The sequence below is a fragment of the Phycodurus eques genome, chromosome 8 (assembly GCF_024500275.1).
Source record: "Phycodurus eques isolate BA_2022a chromosome 8, UOR_Pequ_1.1, whole genome shotgun sequence".
NCBI classification, from domain to species: domain Eukaryota; kingdom Metazoa; phylum Chordata; class Actinopteri; order Syngnathiformes; family Syngnathidae; genus Phycodurus; species Phycodurus eques.
In genome coordinates this window covers 23,286,534-23,303,869 of record NC_084532.1, presented here as the reverse complement: position 1 = coordinate 23,303,869, position 17,336 = coordinate 23,286,534, and the positions used below count along the sequence as shown (strand labels likewise).

The 17,336-nt window shown below is 43.7% G+C and overlaps 1 protein-coding gene across 1 annotated transcript in view; it reads right to left on the bottom strand.

The window, feature by feature from the left end:
* cpamd8 (C3 and PZP like alpha-2-macroglobulin domain containing 8) overlaps window positions 1-17,336 on the bottom strand; it is a 65,513-nt gene that overhangs the window by 29,682 nt on the left and 18,495 nt on the right. Inside the window, 13 exon segments of the mRNA XM_061683033.1 lie at window positions 1,427-1,603; window positions 1,675-1,831; window positions 2,332-2,400; window positions 3,521-3,819; window positions 4,190-4,241; window positions 4,333-4,463; window positions 7,205-7,358; window positions 8,749-8,980; window positions 11,073-11,135; window positions 12,256-12,398; window positions 12,584-12,745; window positions 15,185-15,295; window positions 15,297-15,335. Coding sequence (XP_061539017.1) covers window positions 1,427-1,603; window positions 1,675-1,831; window positions 2,332-2,400; window positions 3,521-3,819; window positions 4,190-4,241; window positions 4,333-4,463; window positions 7,205-7,358; window positions 8,749-8,980; window positions 11,073-11,135; window positions 12,256-12,398; window positions 12,584-12,745; window positions 15,185-15,295; window positions 15,297-15,335 — 1,789 coding nt within the window.

Genomic DNA, 17,336 nt, shown 5'->3' with positions numbered 1-17,336 from the left:
ACCAACAAACAAAAATTTCACAAAAAGTGGATACATTAATTACCGTATGTACTTCCTGCCATCTAAAAGAAGACCATTTGTTCTGTCTGTCATTATGCCTCACTGGCATAAATAGATGAACAAAGATACATTATTTATTGTAAATAAATTGTTTTGAGCAATTAAGTACACAAGTATATACAGTAAATGAACAGCTCATTGAAATAGACACATTGCTCCATCTTGTGATCGAATCGGTGATCGGTTTTTCAAACTCGCTGATCGGTGATCGGCCCCAAAAATCCTGATCGTGTAAAGCCTAGTTAAAACATCAGAGTTGCTAAAGGCTTTATGATGGCCCTAGTTTGACCTAGCATTATTTTCCTATGGGAAAAATAGTTTCAAAATCCGATCAAGTTGGAGGTCATGTTAACCTTAGAGGTTCCACTGTACTTCACACAGCATGTGCAGCTTCAGAGGCTAAGTAAGCTTTTGTGAGCAAGTTTCTTGGAAGTTGCGTGTTTACTGCAAGTCTCCAACAAATCCTCTCCAAACAAAGCTGGCACAATCCACTCAGTAGATGGAGGGGCTGTCCCAGATTTAGCATGTTATGAGACTTCGGAGAGGCAAAGTGAGAAGGAGGTCTTTCACATAGAAAGGAATTGGAGGAAAAAGTGGTGAGGGGTGCTCCCGTTCCAGTCCATAATCTAGAGTATTCATTGCCAACCGGGTCAAAGTTCCTCACAGCTCCACGGACAAAATCCATTATCCAAGGTAAACGTCACTCCTGGAGTTTCCACAAAACCCAATGCTGGTAGACAAGTCGCCAGCAATTCCTTCCGCTCCTTTTGCACAGCAGGGCAACAAGGGATTTGAGTTGTTGAGAGGCACGTAGTGAGAAGCAACGCTCCCATTTCCTGAGTTTTAACAGCTGCTGTACCTCACTTGTGGATGGTCAGTAGGGCAGGGACCCAGTCCCCATGAATAGGCAGGGCGGCATCCGAAGAACAGACGATTTAGGCTCTTATATTGGTTTAAAATGTTCTCCAATCAAAATGTTTCTTTCCATTTAAATGCTGGTGCTGTGGCATATGCAGTCACAAATAATAACACCCAGCCAGTCAAACCACGCTTGAGCCCACTTGAACCGACTGTGCGGTATGTTTGGCTAGTGTGAATGTTCTTGTGTGTATGCGTACTCAATGTACATGTCATGTGATTATGCAATCACTCCTCTGACTAGTTTATAACAATAACATCCACTTTGCACAATAGAAACAAACTGAATGACCACAAATAACTCGCAAAATCAGGAAAGCACAGGCCTGTAGGGAACACGAGATGGAGGGGGATGGGGGAGTCCTAATCCGGCATGGTTCAAATGGCTTAAAGGATGCAACAAAGAGTATTTCGGACCTAATGAGCAGTACAGAAAGACGGGCTGTACCTTGCAAGAGGTAATCGGTAGCCTCATTCTCCACCTCGAGGCTGAGCTGCTGGGTCTTCTGCAGGTACTTGAGCACGAAGACGTTGGGCGCAAAGTGGATCATGTTCTGCTCCCCGCACCCGAACGGCAGTCGCAGCAGCTTGTCCAGGTTGTTCAACGTGGGCCCCATCACATCCCCTAAAAAGCAAGGAGGGTACCAGTCATTCCCAAGAATTTTGATACAAGTCTGTCTCTTCGTAAACACGTACCGATCATAAATGCGGAAGCTCGCTCAGATCCAGGCACCATGTTGTGCGGGACCCCCAGAGTGAAGGCCTCGTTGTGGTTCTCATCCGAGTCTTCTTTCCTCCAGATCTTAAACTCCCCAACCGAGCCCCACCCTGTGGAGAAGCCTATGTGTCGTACCTGGATGGGTACGATGGGAGGGTTGTTGAAAAAATATTAGTAGATTATCTCTTTTAAGAAAAGAAAATTACAACTCCGTTGTTTCTATATAGTGGCATTTGAGAGCGATCGTTCGTTTTTTTTGTGTTTTTTGTGTTTTTTTTGCAGTAGACAGGCAATTCTGAATTTAGAGTTGTGCACTTTCAGTGTAGTACCACATTGTGCTGCAACATGCCGGGCAGCACCAAGGTCCACTTGAAGTGATACAGCAAGAGGAGGCTGAGTAGGTCCCCAACGAAGCTTCAGTAATAGTTGATCCCACAGAGCATAGAGAATATATGCCTATGAGTATTGTTGTATGCTCTGTTTGTACGTGGTGTCAGTTTTATAGCATTACAGCATGTGGGAAGCGTAAAACTATTGCAACTACTGTATTAAATTTTTATATGGTCTCTATATGTATTATCATTTTTACCTATTGCGGGTGGCTCCGGATTTATGAATCTTTTGAAAAGACAAACCTGTAAAGGGGTTGTGCCGGACCACTGAAGGATTATTGATGCATTGGATGGATGTAAACCATGGCCCACCTGAGGAAAATAAATGAAAACAATGACTGTTACATACAACAACAAAGACATCCACAACGAACTGGAGTACATGATGCATTGAATAGGCTGCCAGTCTCGTGTGGCGAATGGCAGAGCCAATGAGTGGCAGGCGAGCAATTGTCCTCGGATGACATCGGCCCGTAAAGTGTGACCTTGTGAGAAGACCCACCAGTAAACGTGGTGGCAGTCCCCCCGCTTGGGTTTTTCCCTCCCTCCCCGCTGTCTCATCATTCAAACCCCAATTTGTCGCTGTAGGATATTTATTCACAGGGTGTATCTCGACAGGGGCGGGTCAACAATAAGCATTTCTCGAGACTAACAATGTCAAAACAGCACGATGTGCTCCAGCATCGAGACTCACAAGACGTGTGATTGTTATGCCACACAAGCTTTGTGTAGCCCACTGGTGAGAGCGTCTGCCTCACAGTTCTGAGGTGCGGGGTTCAATACCCGCCTGTGTGGAGTTTGCATGTTCTCCCCGTGCCTGCGTGGGTTTTCTCCGGGCACTCCGGTTTCCTCCCACATCCCAAAAACATGCATGGTAGGTTAATTGACAACTCTAAATTGCCCGTAGGTGTGAATGTGAGTGCGAATGGTTGTTTGTTTGTATGTGCCCTGCAATTGGCTGGTAACCAGTTCACCCTCATGCCCAATGGTAGCTGGGATAGGCTCCAGCACGCCTGCGACCCTAGTGAGGAGAAGCGGTTCAGAAAATGGATGGATGGATGTTTTGACTACACAAGCATGGGATTGTTAGGCAACACAGCTTTGAATGATTATTTTGACTACATGAACGCATGATTGCTATGTCACACAAAGCTTTGGATTGATTGTTTTGACACCACAAGCATGTGATTGTTATGCCACACAAAGCTTTGTGTATGACTGTAGCATAATCACTTGCCTGTGTACTCCAAACAAACAGCTTTGAATGTGCTTGGTTTGACAAGGGCAGTGTGATTTTGTTAATCCACACTGCTTTGAGAGGGAATGTTTTGACTAGACAAGTGTGCGATTGTTATGTCGCACATATATCTTCGAGACTATCAATCTGAAAACTTCAGCACAGTCCTGTTGATAAGCAGAAGAGGCCATCTACCTGCACCAGACCTCCCTTCCAGACGATCCAGAAGCTGCGGAACTCATCCCAGGAGATGATGCCCGGCGTAGGGACACTGACGAGCGGCTCGCCCATCTTGCCCAAGGAGATCCAGGAGCGAGTGTTCTGCCGGCCCCCCAGCACAATCTCAATCATCTCTGCACTGTCATGCGGCATGGGCGAGAGGGCGAAATGGGCGTCGTTGTGCGTCTTAACGGCCACCTGGAACTGGCTCATTTTGGCTGGCTTTTTGACGTACTGATACTCGTACTTGTTGGGGGTCGAAATGTGGATTCTCTCTGGTGATAAAAATAATATACTCCTGCACTCAGACGTAAAAAGTCCAACATACCTGCATTTCTTTGGAACACCCTAATATGGATGAACCTACAGCTAAACATTGGACATTTTAAACAGCATTTTGTATTATTAAAATGTACTACTTTACTACATCCTACTTTGTCTTTAGACATTTTAAAGCAGCATGTAGCTCATTAGCCAAGGTTATTTTAAATGTTTTTTTTTCTTTCCATGTAACTGTAAACAACTGCCTTTGTGATCACAAGGCAGCTCCTGTTTAGTAAAAGTGGAAGAGCGATGCTGTTGCTGAATGCATTCATGTACTACTCCACATAACATTACAATAGAGGGGAATATGTCTGAATTTACCATTGGGACAGAAGAAGACACTATAGGTATATTCTCTAGAAAGGCCTTCTGGCTGCAAAGAGGGGAAAGAAATTAGAAAACACTCAAGTCAATAATGCATTCAGAACAATGTATGACATACTGATAGGTTGTCAGTCACTTACCTCCACAAAGACAGTCCTACGCACAAAGTCGAGGCCAGATGGTGATCTTCTTTCTTCCCCGTCATTTCCTGTTTTGCCCGACTGTAGTGAGTCTGAGCAGCAGCTTGTTTCACTGTAAGCGATGGCCCGGGCTGAGGAGGCAAACGGAGAAAACAGAATTGCAAAGCATTACTGTTGTTTTTGGATTATTGTCTCAAGTCACTATGTTACATTTCATTTCTGGTTATCTCATGAGTGCTCATACCATACTAGAATGATGATCAGTAGAACCAAAGAATAGAAACAATCTAATCTAATTTGTATACCATGATGGATCCCTACATAATACATTTGTCAGAATCTTTCCTGCATCATTAAATGAGAATTAGTTAATTAAATCCATATACATTTTATTATTTATATCAGTTTAATTCATTATTTCTAGTTTCCATTTATGATTTTTAATATTAGTGATGGTCCAACCTTGAGGCTGACAAAGCTACGTATTATTAACTGCCATGTGCTTCAGCCTTGAGGCCATGCGCGAGGGTCTGATTGTTATGCCACACATCGCTTTGAGAGGTATTGATTGTTGTCTACACAAACAATTTATTATTATACCACACAGAGCTTTGAGTGATTTGTTTAACTGCATGAGAGTGTGTCTTGTACACCAAACATATTTTTAGGGTGCTTGGTTTGACTACATGAGTGTGTGATTGTTACATCACACATATCTTTGAAAATAATTGTTTTGGACTTCAAGAAGGTGTGATTCTTATGCCACACAGGTTTGGGTGGGTTTGTTTTGACTTCATGAGAACAAGAAGAAAGATTGGTTTGACTATGCAAAAGTCTGATTATTAGGCCACACATAGCTTCAAAATGCCTCATATAACTTTAATATGGCACACACAGCTTTTAGTGTTTTTTTGTGTGTTTGTTTTTTTTTTTTTTTACTATATGAACATAGGCGGCATGGAAGACGACTGGTTAGAGCGTCTGCCTCACAGTTCTGAGGACCAGGGTTCAATCCCCGGCCCCGCCTGTGTGGAGTTTGCATGTTCTCCCCGTGCCTGCGTGGGTTTTCTCTGGGCACTCCGATTTCCTCCCACATCCCAAAAACATGCATGGTAGGTTAATTCACAACTCTAAATTGCCCGTAGGTGTGAATGTGAGTGCGAATGGTTGTTTGTTTGTATGTGCCCTGCGATTGGCTGGCAACCAGTTCAGGGTGTACCCCGCCTCCTGCCCGATGATGGCTGGGATAGGCTCCAGCACGCCTGCGACCCTAGTGAGGAGAACCAGCTCAGAAAATGGATGGATGGATGGATATATGAACATCTGATTATTAGGCCACACAGCTTTAATATGCCTTATATATATAATTCAGTAACATTAATATGCCACATATAGCTCTGAAAGTGATTGTTTTGACAACACATAGCTTTGAGAGTGATTTTTGTTTTGCTGATGTGAAATTTGATCATTAGGCCACTCAGAACTCTAATATGCCACACGTAAATTAAATATTTCACACACTGCCTTGACATGCCATACAAACAAACAAAAATAAACCGTAGCCTTGGTGGAGATCATTAAGATGAGCATGGAATTTTGCCAATGTAGACATTGACGCTTAATACTTTGTCACTCATAGGTCAGCACTACTAATTGCCCCGGGATAAAAGAGACAAGTCAACATGTGAAATCAGCACACACAGCCGTTAGTCTAAACAATGTGTGTGGACATCGTGTACAACACCTAGCGCATAACACAAGACAAACATGCCTGTACAAGGACTCTTGCATTAGAAATGTGGCCCAGTGCCAGTGGCGTCTCTTTGTGTGTGTGAAGTGAGAGGGAAACACAAGGGGGCCAGGGGAGTCGGAGTGGGGCCATGGGGGGCCCATTGACCGCCGGTGACCTGCAAACTCATCAACATGCCACTGAGTGTCACAGCACAGCTGTGGCGGCTCCCCCGCTGCCGGCCCGCTTTGTTCTCACATGCGCTTGGGAGGGGAATGTTTGTACCTCGAGGTGGGTGAGCAGATCGCGCACAGCCGACAAGGGCACGGCTATTCTTGAGGCCTCACGCTGAGGTGGCCAATGTCTGGGTGACACACCAATTAAGAACTACAGTAGTGAATACTAATAACTAAAAGTTCTGGAACTTGGAAATGCGGATTCAGTTACTCACAGACCACCAGAGAAGAAACACTACTCTAATACAATTTAGTGCTGTTATTTATTCATATATTATTAATTTGGGAAAGTGGCATATTGATCTCTTCAGGAAAGAGGCTTCAGGATAAAGAATTTCGAGATATTTACAAATTGTGCATTCCGCACTTCTTCATTTAAAAATAAAAAATAAAAAAACATTTGATAGTTTTCATAGCAAAAATGCACCCTGACATGACGATGGTGTCTGATATGCGAGATCGTGCTTCTACGAAAGCGAGGGGTTTGAATGATTGACAGGCTAATCCTCCAATCATGATATTCCCCAGTTTACGCTCGCCCACCGACATGTTATATTATACCTTGATTAATTTTATATTTAATCTTTAAAACAAACCTATGAAATAGACAGCAATCAAGTATGTCAAGCCATCATGTGTCAAGTCAGGATTTGATTTTCAGTCATTTTCATATCCAAGTAGTTTTTGTCAAGTCAACTTACAAGTCATCAAAACAGTGACCTGAGTCAAAAACCAGTCTGCAACCATAATGTGGTGAAAACACGTTTTGATACTACTGCGCTACTGTATGGGCATGGTGGATGCAGCAGACCAGGACTAAATCCATTGTAGTCATAGAAACAATTTACTGTTGGTCAGAAAAAGGCTTGAGCTGAACAAGATGGTTCCAGTTGAGCTCTGTGGATACCTGTGATGTTTGCGGGACCCAGTTCACTGAAAGCCAACACGATGGTGGTTGGTGTGGCCTCTCCTGGAGCCACGCACTTCTTCCTGGTAAGGTGGTGCTTGCCAGGATGACCAATAAACTTGATGCCCTTAGGAACTGACACTTTAATGTGAACCTGTAAAAAAAAAAAAAAAAATTTTTAAATCGGGAAGTAAACAATCCTTCTCGACGTCCCACCCTCATACGGAGCATCTTTTTTTTAAAGATCTCTGAATTTTTCATGTGGACTGACTCATGTTTTGCATGCTCCCTGGAGGATTAAATGCCGCTCATTGTCAAGCTCTGATAGAGGAATGCCCTTTATCCACACTCCAGAAGTCATAAATAAAGGAGCAGAAAATATAGGAATCGCATGTTGCCGGGATGCATATCAAAGAAAGGTGATACGCCCATTTGCATCTCTTCATCTAACACGAAATCAGGCACATCTGCAAAGATCATGATGTCATCTCTTCGGAGTGCAGGATGGACCCATTTAAGGCTAACTTAGAGCTTATAGAGGCTCCTCTAAGGGCGTATTCACACGAGGCCATTTGAAGACTTCAGAGCCATTCCCGCTGGCCTGCAACCAAACTGTGGCCCGTCCTGGTGTGCCATTCTTCCATATTTCACTTATTAAACCCATTCAAACCATTCTAACTGCAAACTATTCAGCTCATTCAGGACAAATACAGGACTACTTATCATGTTCCAGAAATTCCGACATCGTCACAATAAAATTCCCAAGTTAAGAGATGTTTTACAAATTAACCTCCTCCTTCCACATTTCTCAACCGATACAAGCCATTCCTACTTCAAACTGAGGAGTTCAAAAGCCGATAAGCGCCATTTAGACAAAAACAGAGCCACACCTACAAGCAGACTCCCTATCACGTCATCATTCGATTTCCTAATCCTGCAAAACCAAACAACTCTCACGTAAAACTCATTGAAAATAAAGATTTTATTTCAGAAACCAACCAGTGCACACACATTTTACTGCAGCTAGCATCACCTCCTTTAAAGCCAAAGACAAGCCGTATGTATTTGCGTCATCACGTATTCGTCAAGCATGTCCTCAAACATGTCTGTGCCCATGATTTCTCATTAACTCTCTGCTAATATAGCTTCGATTGTGCTTGAAAGTGACTGGAAAATATGATAACTCAAGTGTATTGTCTATGGTGTTGGTCGCAATCAAGTGGGTCGGCAGCATCTTGAGGACAGCAGCAACGCAAAAGATAAATCTGCAGTCAATGTGACTTGTCTCTGCCTTTGAAGGATTAGGATTAAGGGTTATTTTAGGTTAAAGTTAAGGATTAGTTCAAGAGAAAGTAGTTCTGTTTCACTCCCCCGTTAAAAACCTTTATTCACAAAGCATAATACCATTTCAGTGTAATTGTATTGTTGTGTAAATGTTTTGGGCTTGTTTGTTTTTGAAGAAAATGATTTTCTTGGAGTTATCTGGTTTTGCGATGATATGACATCAAAGACGTCCTCAAAAGACTTTTGCCGCATCATCATACCTCAGCACACGACGGCAGATAGTTGTAGACGGTCAGGGGAACTTTGGTTTGCTCCCCTCGGATCAAGCTATAAGGCAAGGTGAAGTCCACAAAGAAAGGCTTGAAGGTACGAAGCTCCGCTCTCGTGGCCAAGCCCAGCCCCTTATCTTTGGACAGGCCGACGGCCTCCGTGACCCACGTGGTGATGGAGTCTGGCACGTCCAGTCGCAGCACCGCTTCGCCTGTTTCGGCACTGTTGGCAGCACAAGAAAAGCTCAGTGAAACACCTGTGTCAATATTGGCTTTGACACGCAGTTTTAATCAAACCACTGAAAATTCAAGCTTGGCAAAATTCAAGCTTTCTGCTCTCACATGTTTTTAATACATTTTTACATCCTAAATGTATATTTTGTCATAGTGGCTGTTTTTTGTGAGACTAGAATGGCGCCAACTACCGGAGATAAATTGTGTGTCTTGTAACATTCTGGGCCAATTAAAGCTGCTTCTGATTTTAACTTATTAAAACACATATTTTAAACACATTGTACATTTATTTGAACACAACTAAATAGTAAGCATAAAATTAATACAAAATACTGTTTGTAGTGTCTGTTTGTTAGATATCTTTACCCTAATAGCATAATTGCCTAAGTCATTTTTTAACTTACTGTCATAATATCAATAAAAAAATAGCAAGAGGTTGCTAAAAATGGTGTTTTTTCTTTGTCTGTCTAGAAAGTCATCCAAGTCATAGTAATCTCCAAAGGTTGAATCGGCCTTAGAAAACTGACTGAGATGATTATGCTATTAGGCCACAGATGTCCAACTCAAGGCCAGGGACCAGATCCAGCATGGCACATAATTTGATGTGGCCCACGAAGGCAAATCATGTGTGTCGACTTCCTTGATTCATGCTAAAATACCAAATTGTCTTCACTTTTTGTTTTTACTAGCGCTCAGAATCTGTGACTTAAACTCACCAATCTGAAGCGGTATGCTACTCGCGGGCAGGTCACGCAAACTAATCAGCTCCGAACTAGTTTAAAAAAAAAAAAACATATAATGATATATAATAATAATCTAACTAGGGGGAATGCTAGGTGTCAAGCTAACTTGCGTCATGTCTGCACCAGCTATGAGTTGCACTTGCTAGCTGGTGCGGCTAAACACTAACCTTCCGCGGTGCGGATCTGCTCCTCTTGCCCAGACTGTCAATGCTAACAGTTAACATGTAAAAAGAGTTTTGTTTTGTTAGCATAAGCGGACTTAGCTAGGGAAAAGCTATGTGGTTGTTTCAAAAACACAATGTGGGATTGTCTTTGTTTTATCTTTAGTTTGACAGTAAATTTCAATTGGGAGTGGCAATAAACAGCTTAAAGACTCTTTTTCGAAGAATTGTTATCTACCAAACTGCTTCTTGTTGTGACGTGAGTTGAACTGAGTTCACTGCCACCATAGAACACTCGTATCTTAAGGTTTGTGCTTGCAAGTAAAAGCAAAACTGACAGCTCATCCATCCATCCATTTTCTGAGCCGCTTCTCCTCTCTAGGGTCGCGGGCGCGCTGGAGCCTATCCCAGCTATCATCGGGCAGGAGGCGGAGTGCACCCTGAACTGGTTGCCAGCCAATCGCAGGGCACATACAAACAAACACTCATTTGCACTCACATTCACACCTACGGGCAATTTAGAGTTGTCAATTAACCTACCATGCATGTTTTTGGGATGTGGGAGGAAACCGGAGTGCCCGGAGAAAATCCACACAGGCACGGGGAGAACATGCAAACTCCACACAGGCGGGACCGGGGATTGAACCCCGGTCCTCAGAACTCTGAGGCTGACGCTCTAACCAGTCGTCCACCGTGCCGCTCTGACAGCTCATATTTGTTCCCCCCAAAGAAAATCAAGCAAGGGAATCCTGTATTGACAAGCTTTAATTAAGAGAGTGTTGGGTCATGGTAACATAGTATCATAGTTAAAAACATGTTTACTGCTTTGCTTGATCAAAGTCTACTTTAATAGAACTTCAAGGGAAATCAGAGCTTTTTGGAAATTATGCAGAGCTCCAGTCAGTCTCTTCCAAAGGAATCAGGTACATGGAAATCTATGGGCAGTTCATTTACATTGGCTGAAAATGAATAGAAGGAGTTGTTGAGAGAGGGACAGGCCACTCCAAGATGGGCCAGTTTAAAAAGAGCACATTCACATGCGCGGGAACAACTTCTGGAAGCGGAGTCCCATCCTCCTCTCACCATGAGATTTTTATCATCTCTTGCACTTTCCTCCCTTTGTCTCTCCTATCATCCTTCCTTCCATCCCATCCAATATTGCTTGGGATTTACATACCTGACGTTGAGGCAGTGCCACACCCACGTCTCCGGGAAGAATGTTCGCCTCCGCTTCTCTGTTCTGCAAGCCAAACACAAGCCGACATCAGTAAAAGGCCTCAGCTGCTCACAATAAAACACCATAAAAGGGCCAATGATTTACACAGGATTTGCACGCTGACATTTTACTAAGTCGCGTCATGAGTTTAATGTTCATCACAGCAACGAGTAGCATTAAGGAATGTCGGCAAGGAATACGGACGAGCAATCACATCTAATTCCTTTGTTTTTCTCCGCTCGTCCGTTTTCGAGGGCTGATTGAACACTGAGATGTTTGATCATAAAGTCATGAAGTAATTGTTTTGCTTTTCAACTAATGGAGGTTCAGGCATCCAAAAAAAATTAGCTCAAAGAAAAAAATTATACTGTTCATTTAACATGCGGTACTTGACACTTGCATTTGAATGAATGGATTATTTTTAGTAATTCCGTTTATTTTTACTGGGCAAGTTGACAGTTATTATGAATAACTGGTGAGAGGAGTGATTGCATTAAAGTGGTTTTGGATCATAGTTTATTTAGTTTATGTATTTAATGCTTAAAGGTCCAATATTTTGGCTATTTAGACCATAGAGTGACTCTAACATGGATTTAGTATAAAAGTGTACATTTCATTTAAAAAAAATCCCTCTGACAGCTACTTCTTTTGACCCAGTTTTGTATCCGCTTTGTCCATATTTGGCTAAGCCCCTTTCCTCTGATTGGTTGCTTCTGTGTAGAAGACCCACTTGTGAGAGAGCACACGTGTTTGTTATGTTGACAGCGCTGGCTCGGGTGCAGAAAGGCGGAGATCTTCGCTAGTGAAGTAGATAAGCTTGAGAAATTCGGATGACCTGATTTCAGGCCACTCGGCAGAAAAACCTCTGGAACTCAGGAATGCGTGGACCATTTTAATTCATATTTCATGTTTCTTGACGCACCAAAGAGACAATTTTACATCCCAAATACTAGAAAAAGTTCCTTTGGCAAAATATGTCCCCTTTAAACTATTAAAGAGGTGTTTGCAATGTTTAAGAAAATAAACACTTTTTGTCATATTTGTGAAACACAAAATGACAAAATAGACATGTTGCTTGAGTGCCTATCTTTTTAAAACCAGCCCACAGTGTCTAAGGGCGAAAAATCCTCCTGCTGCCACTTACCTGACAGCTGAACGAGAATGCATGGCGGCAACCAGGGTGGCACTATGCGGCTGAAAAGCGGGGATGGCCTCGTCGGTATACATCCCCTCACTCTGCCGGTGGTTCAAACTCACCATGTCTGTCATCACGACAAGCCCCGTTTCCTGTGTTCAACATACACAGAGATACAGAGCAAATTGGATACCCACCAATATCAAGAGCAGAAATGGTGCAATCGTTAACTTCTACGCCAGTGTTTAAAAATCTTTATTGAGCCAAAGGCCAATATCAACATTAAAAAAATCTCTATTAAGTGAAAGTGGGTCATTAATAAAGTCTGCGTTCTCACTGTGAAAGCAAAGCGCGCATCCTTGGTGATGTCCCAGTGCCACGGAAAAACCGAGGAACGTCGGCGTCTCTTTGATGACAGCCCGGGCCACCAAAAGTGTCCATCGTCTTTCTGAACGCCAAAAGCATCGGACACGTCGAAGTCTGACAGCTCTTTGAACACCTGAGGAACAAGAAGGGTGATTTTGATTCAGCTCTTGTACGCATGCATCAAAAAATGCTTGCAGATTGCATTTTAATATAACGGAAAACTTAATTTAGGTAAATGAATTCAAATGGTGCAACTCATACCCTTTAAACATTCCTCTACACAGAAAGTGAAACATTTTAGGATTTTAATCTTTAGAATTTTCATGATTATGGCTTCCATCCATCCATCCATTTTCTACCGCTTATCCGAGGTCGGGTCTCGGGGGCAGTAGCTTTAGCAGGAACACCCAGACTTCCCTCTCCCCAGCCACTTCATCCAGCTCTTCCGGGGGGATCCCGAGGCGTTCCCAGGCCAGCCAAAAGACGTAGTCTCTCCAGCGTGTCCTGGGTCGTCCCTGGGGTCTCCTCCCGGTGGGACGTGCCGACAACACCTCACCGGGGAGGCGTCCGGGAGTCATCCGAATCAGATGCCCCAGCCACCTCATCTGGCTCCTCTCGATGTGAAGGAGCAGCGGCTCTCCTCTGAGATCCTCCCGGATGACCGAGCTTCTCACCCTCTCTAAGGGAGAGCCCGGACACCCTGCGGAGGAAACTCATTTCAGCCGCTTGTATCCGGGATCTTGTTCTTTAGGTCATGGCCCACAGCTCGTGACCATAGGTGAGTGTAGGAACATAGATCGACCGGTAAATTGAGAGCTTCGCCTTTCGGCTTAGCTCCTTCTTTACCACAACGGATCGATACAAAGTCCGCATCACTGCAGACGCCGCACCGAAGTATTTTTCGAAGTATTCTCCCACCGACTCACAACGTCCCGAGTCGAGGTCAGCAGTGCCCCATCCCCACTATACACAGTGTTGATGGTGCACTGCTTCCCCCTCCTGAGACGCCAGATGGTGGACAAGAATTTTCTCGAAGCCGTTCGGAAGTCTTTCTCCATGTAGCCTCCTATACTCGAGTTTTTGCTTCAGCGACCACCAAAGCTGCATTCCGCTTGACCAGCCGGTACCCATCAACTGCCTCAGGAGTCCCACAGGCCAAAAAGGCCCGATAGGACTCCTTCTTCAGCTTGACAGCATCCCTCACTAATGGTGTCCACCAACGGGTTCAGGGATTGCCGCCACGACAGGCACCGACCACTTTACGGCCACAGCGCCGGTCGGCCGCCTCAGCAATGGCGCGGAACATATTCCACTCGGACTAGATGTCCACCGCCTTCCCCGGAACATGAGCAAAGTTCTGTTGGAGGTGGGAGTTGAAACTCCTTCTGACAGGGGATTCTGGCAGACGTTCCCAGCAGACCCTCACAATACGTTTGGGCCTGCCACGTCGGACCGGCATCTTCCCCCACCATCGGAGCCAACTCACCACCAGGTGGTGATCAGTTGACAGCTCCGCCCCTCTCTTCACCCGAGTGTCCAAGACATGCGGCCACAAGTCCGATGACACGACCGCAAAGTCAATCATCGAACTGCGACCTAGGGTGTCCTGGTGCCAAGTGCACGTGTGGACAACCTTACGCTTGAACATGGTGTTCGTTACGGACAATCTGTGATGAGCAGAGAAGTCCAATAACAGAACACCGCTCGGGTTCTGATCGGGGGGGCCGTTCCTCCCAATCACCCCCTTCCAGGTCTCACTGTCATTGCCCACGTGAGCATTGAAGTCCCCCAGCAGAACGATGGAGTCCCCAGCGGGAGCGATCTCCACCAACCCCTCCAAGGACTCCAAAAAGGGTGGGTACTCTGAACTGCTGTTTGGTGCATAGGCACAAACAACAGTCAGGAAGAAGGCGGAGGCTACCCTCTCATCCACGGCGGAGGCTACCCTCTCATCCACCGGGGTGAACCCCAACGTACAGGCGCCGACCCGGGGGGGCAATAAGTATACCCAAACCTGCTCGGCGCCTCTCACCGTGGGCAACTCCAGAGTGGAAGAGAGTCCAACCCCTCTCAAGTGGACTGGTACCGGAGCCCAAGTTGTGTGTGGAGGCGAGTCCGACTATATCTAGTCGCAACTTCTCGACCTTACACACCAGCTCGGACTCCTTCCCTGCCAGAGAGGTGACATTCCACGTCCCTAGAGCCAGCTTCTGTAGCCGGGGATCGGATCGCCAAGGTCTCTGCCTTTGGCCACCGCCCAGCTCGCACTGCACGTGACCCTATGGCCCCTCCCACAGGTGGTGAGCCCATGGGAAGGGGTTACAGTGAGCAAAAATTCAAGAAATTAGATGAATTTTTTTTTTTCCAAAATTACCCTTCTAAAAGGTATTTTCATGTGTTTAATGATATGCATCTGTATGGTTAGTATGCATCTTTTTAAATGTATCTGAACAAGTTCCACTTTTTGAACTACTCAAATAAACAAATGTTTCTACCATATTCTAATTTATTGGGATGCAGCTGCAGATGCAAAAAGTGGTCTGTAAGCCATACTGTCATCCCAAGGACTGACCTTGTCTGGACTGAGCTGGAAATCTGGCTTCAACAAGTAAAGGCTTTTGTCCACAGTGGCCACACAGACACAGGAGCCCCTCTCGGCACGGACATGCAAGCTCACAGGGTACACCTGGCATGGACTCATTGGTGGACAAGGAAAGAGACACCTAAAATGCAAACAACAGAGATAGTTTAACTCGTTCCGTGACCGCACTTGGAAGTCAAAACACTCAAATCAGCTTTCATCATTGAAATGAATGGAAATGCCATTAATCCATTCCAGCCTCCCTCCCAAAAAAAAAAAAAAAAAAAAAGTTTCTAATGTGGTTTTTGAAAAATAGCACACTAGAGTTTTGCACTTTATAAAAACATACAGTAATGACATTATTTTAAGAATGTTAGAAAATTAAACCATTTTGTCACTTTTTTTGCTTCAATTCAATAGACGCACTACTCCTGGTGTGTGCGCCTTGGCCAGATGGTGGCAATAGAATACAGAAATATAGATATACTGTATATAGAGAGAGTCTCAGAACCTCAGTAGACCAAAGTAATAGTAACTCATTAACTCATTCACTGCCAGCCTTCCCAGTTAACATGGATATTTGACTTCTAAAGCCATCAATGGCAGTGAATGTGTTAATATCCATGTAAGTATTATCTTATCGGTCTACAGGTGTTGCACCACTATGTTCAAACCCTGAAACACCGATGCCATTCGTGAACCTGTCTATAGCATTTCCCATTATGTGTTAGCATTAAGCTAGGGGGCTTTAAAGCAAAGGTATGTGTTTTTTTTAAATACACAATGTGTAATTGTCTTTGTTTGGTTTAGTTTAACAGTAAATTTCCACTGGGAATGGCAAACAGCTTGAAACCTCTTTTCTTGAAGAATTGTTTGCGATCTGCCAAACTGCTGCTTGTTGTGAAGTGAGTTGATTTGAGCTCACTGACACCATACAGCGGTTGTATCTCAAATTTTTGCTCGCAAGTCAAAGAAAAAAAATTGTTCAAACGAGAGCGCATATCTCAAAAAACTATTCTTTCTTGACACCAAACTTTGCTATTTATACGAGGTTTTGGTGAAATATTATGGTATCTTCAGTGGATTTAAGAAAGCACAAAAACCACAAATAGGGTTTCAGTGAATAGCTGGTGATAAGTTCCAAAGGAGAAAAAAAAAATGCAAAAAGGTGAATTTGTGAATAATTAACTGCCAATATGCGGATTATTACTGTAGTAATTTGTCGTATGGAAAATTATAACCTCTGAATGGTGGAGTGTAAATTTTCTCCACATCAATACCTTTTATCAGCACGCAGTCACAATTCAGCCACAGCTAATGGGTTCAGTTGGCCTCCTTTCACCACAGTGACTTTGAACTTGCTTGCTAAAACTTGTGAAAGACTCGACTTGACTTTGATTTGGTATTCAGTACATGACTTGTCAAGACTTACCCGTTTAAAGTCTAAAATCTCTATTTTCACATTGGTGAGCCATTTGCTTTGTTTTGGAAGTCAATTTCTTTTTGTGCAGTGCGGCCAAACCTGGCAACCCACCAGTAGGCTATTATGCTGAGTGCTGAGGCCACCTCATGCAGTGTCGTATCATATGTATGAGATTATTATATTTGGATTAAAGGATTACGTTTTTCATAAAATCGTGTAAGAGAGAATGACAACATGCAAGGTTTTGAACTTGGAGGAAAGAGACACAAATAATATGATACCTAACTTCATCATAAAACCCAGAAAGACGACGCCCAGGTTTTTGTTACTTGTTGCTTTTGTGTTGTATCTTTTGTATGGTTATGATGTTGTTCATAAAACTTAAAAATGTAAGTGACAAAAAAATAACAGAAAGACACGTAAGCAAGTTAACTTCACAGTTTAGCTTACCGATAGCAAGTGAAATTCAGAGACTGCTTTGAGGCCATTAAAAAAAAACTGTGATTGTGAATGTGGAAAGTGGGCAATTGCTGAATGTGGACTGTGTGCAGAGTGGCTAATGTGCGAATAAATGTTGTGACTGAGAAAGCGTGTATGAGTTGACCTATGACTTGCTTAACCCAAGTAATGACTTGACTCAACTTGCTTGAAATTTAGTGGGACCTCGAATTGACTTGCTTGACGTTTGACACAGTAACTTGGCACTTGAAACTTGAAGGT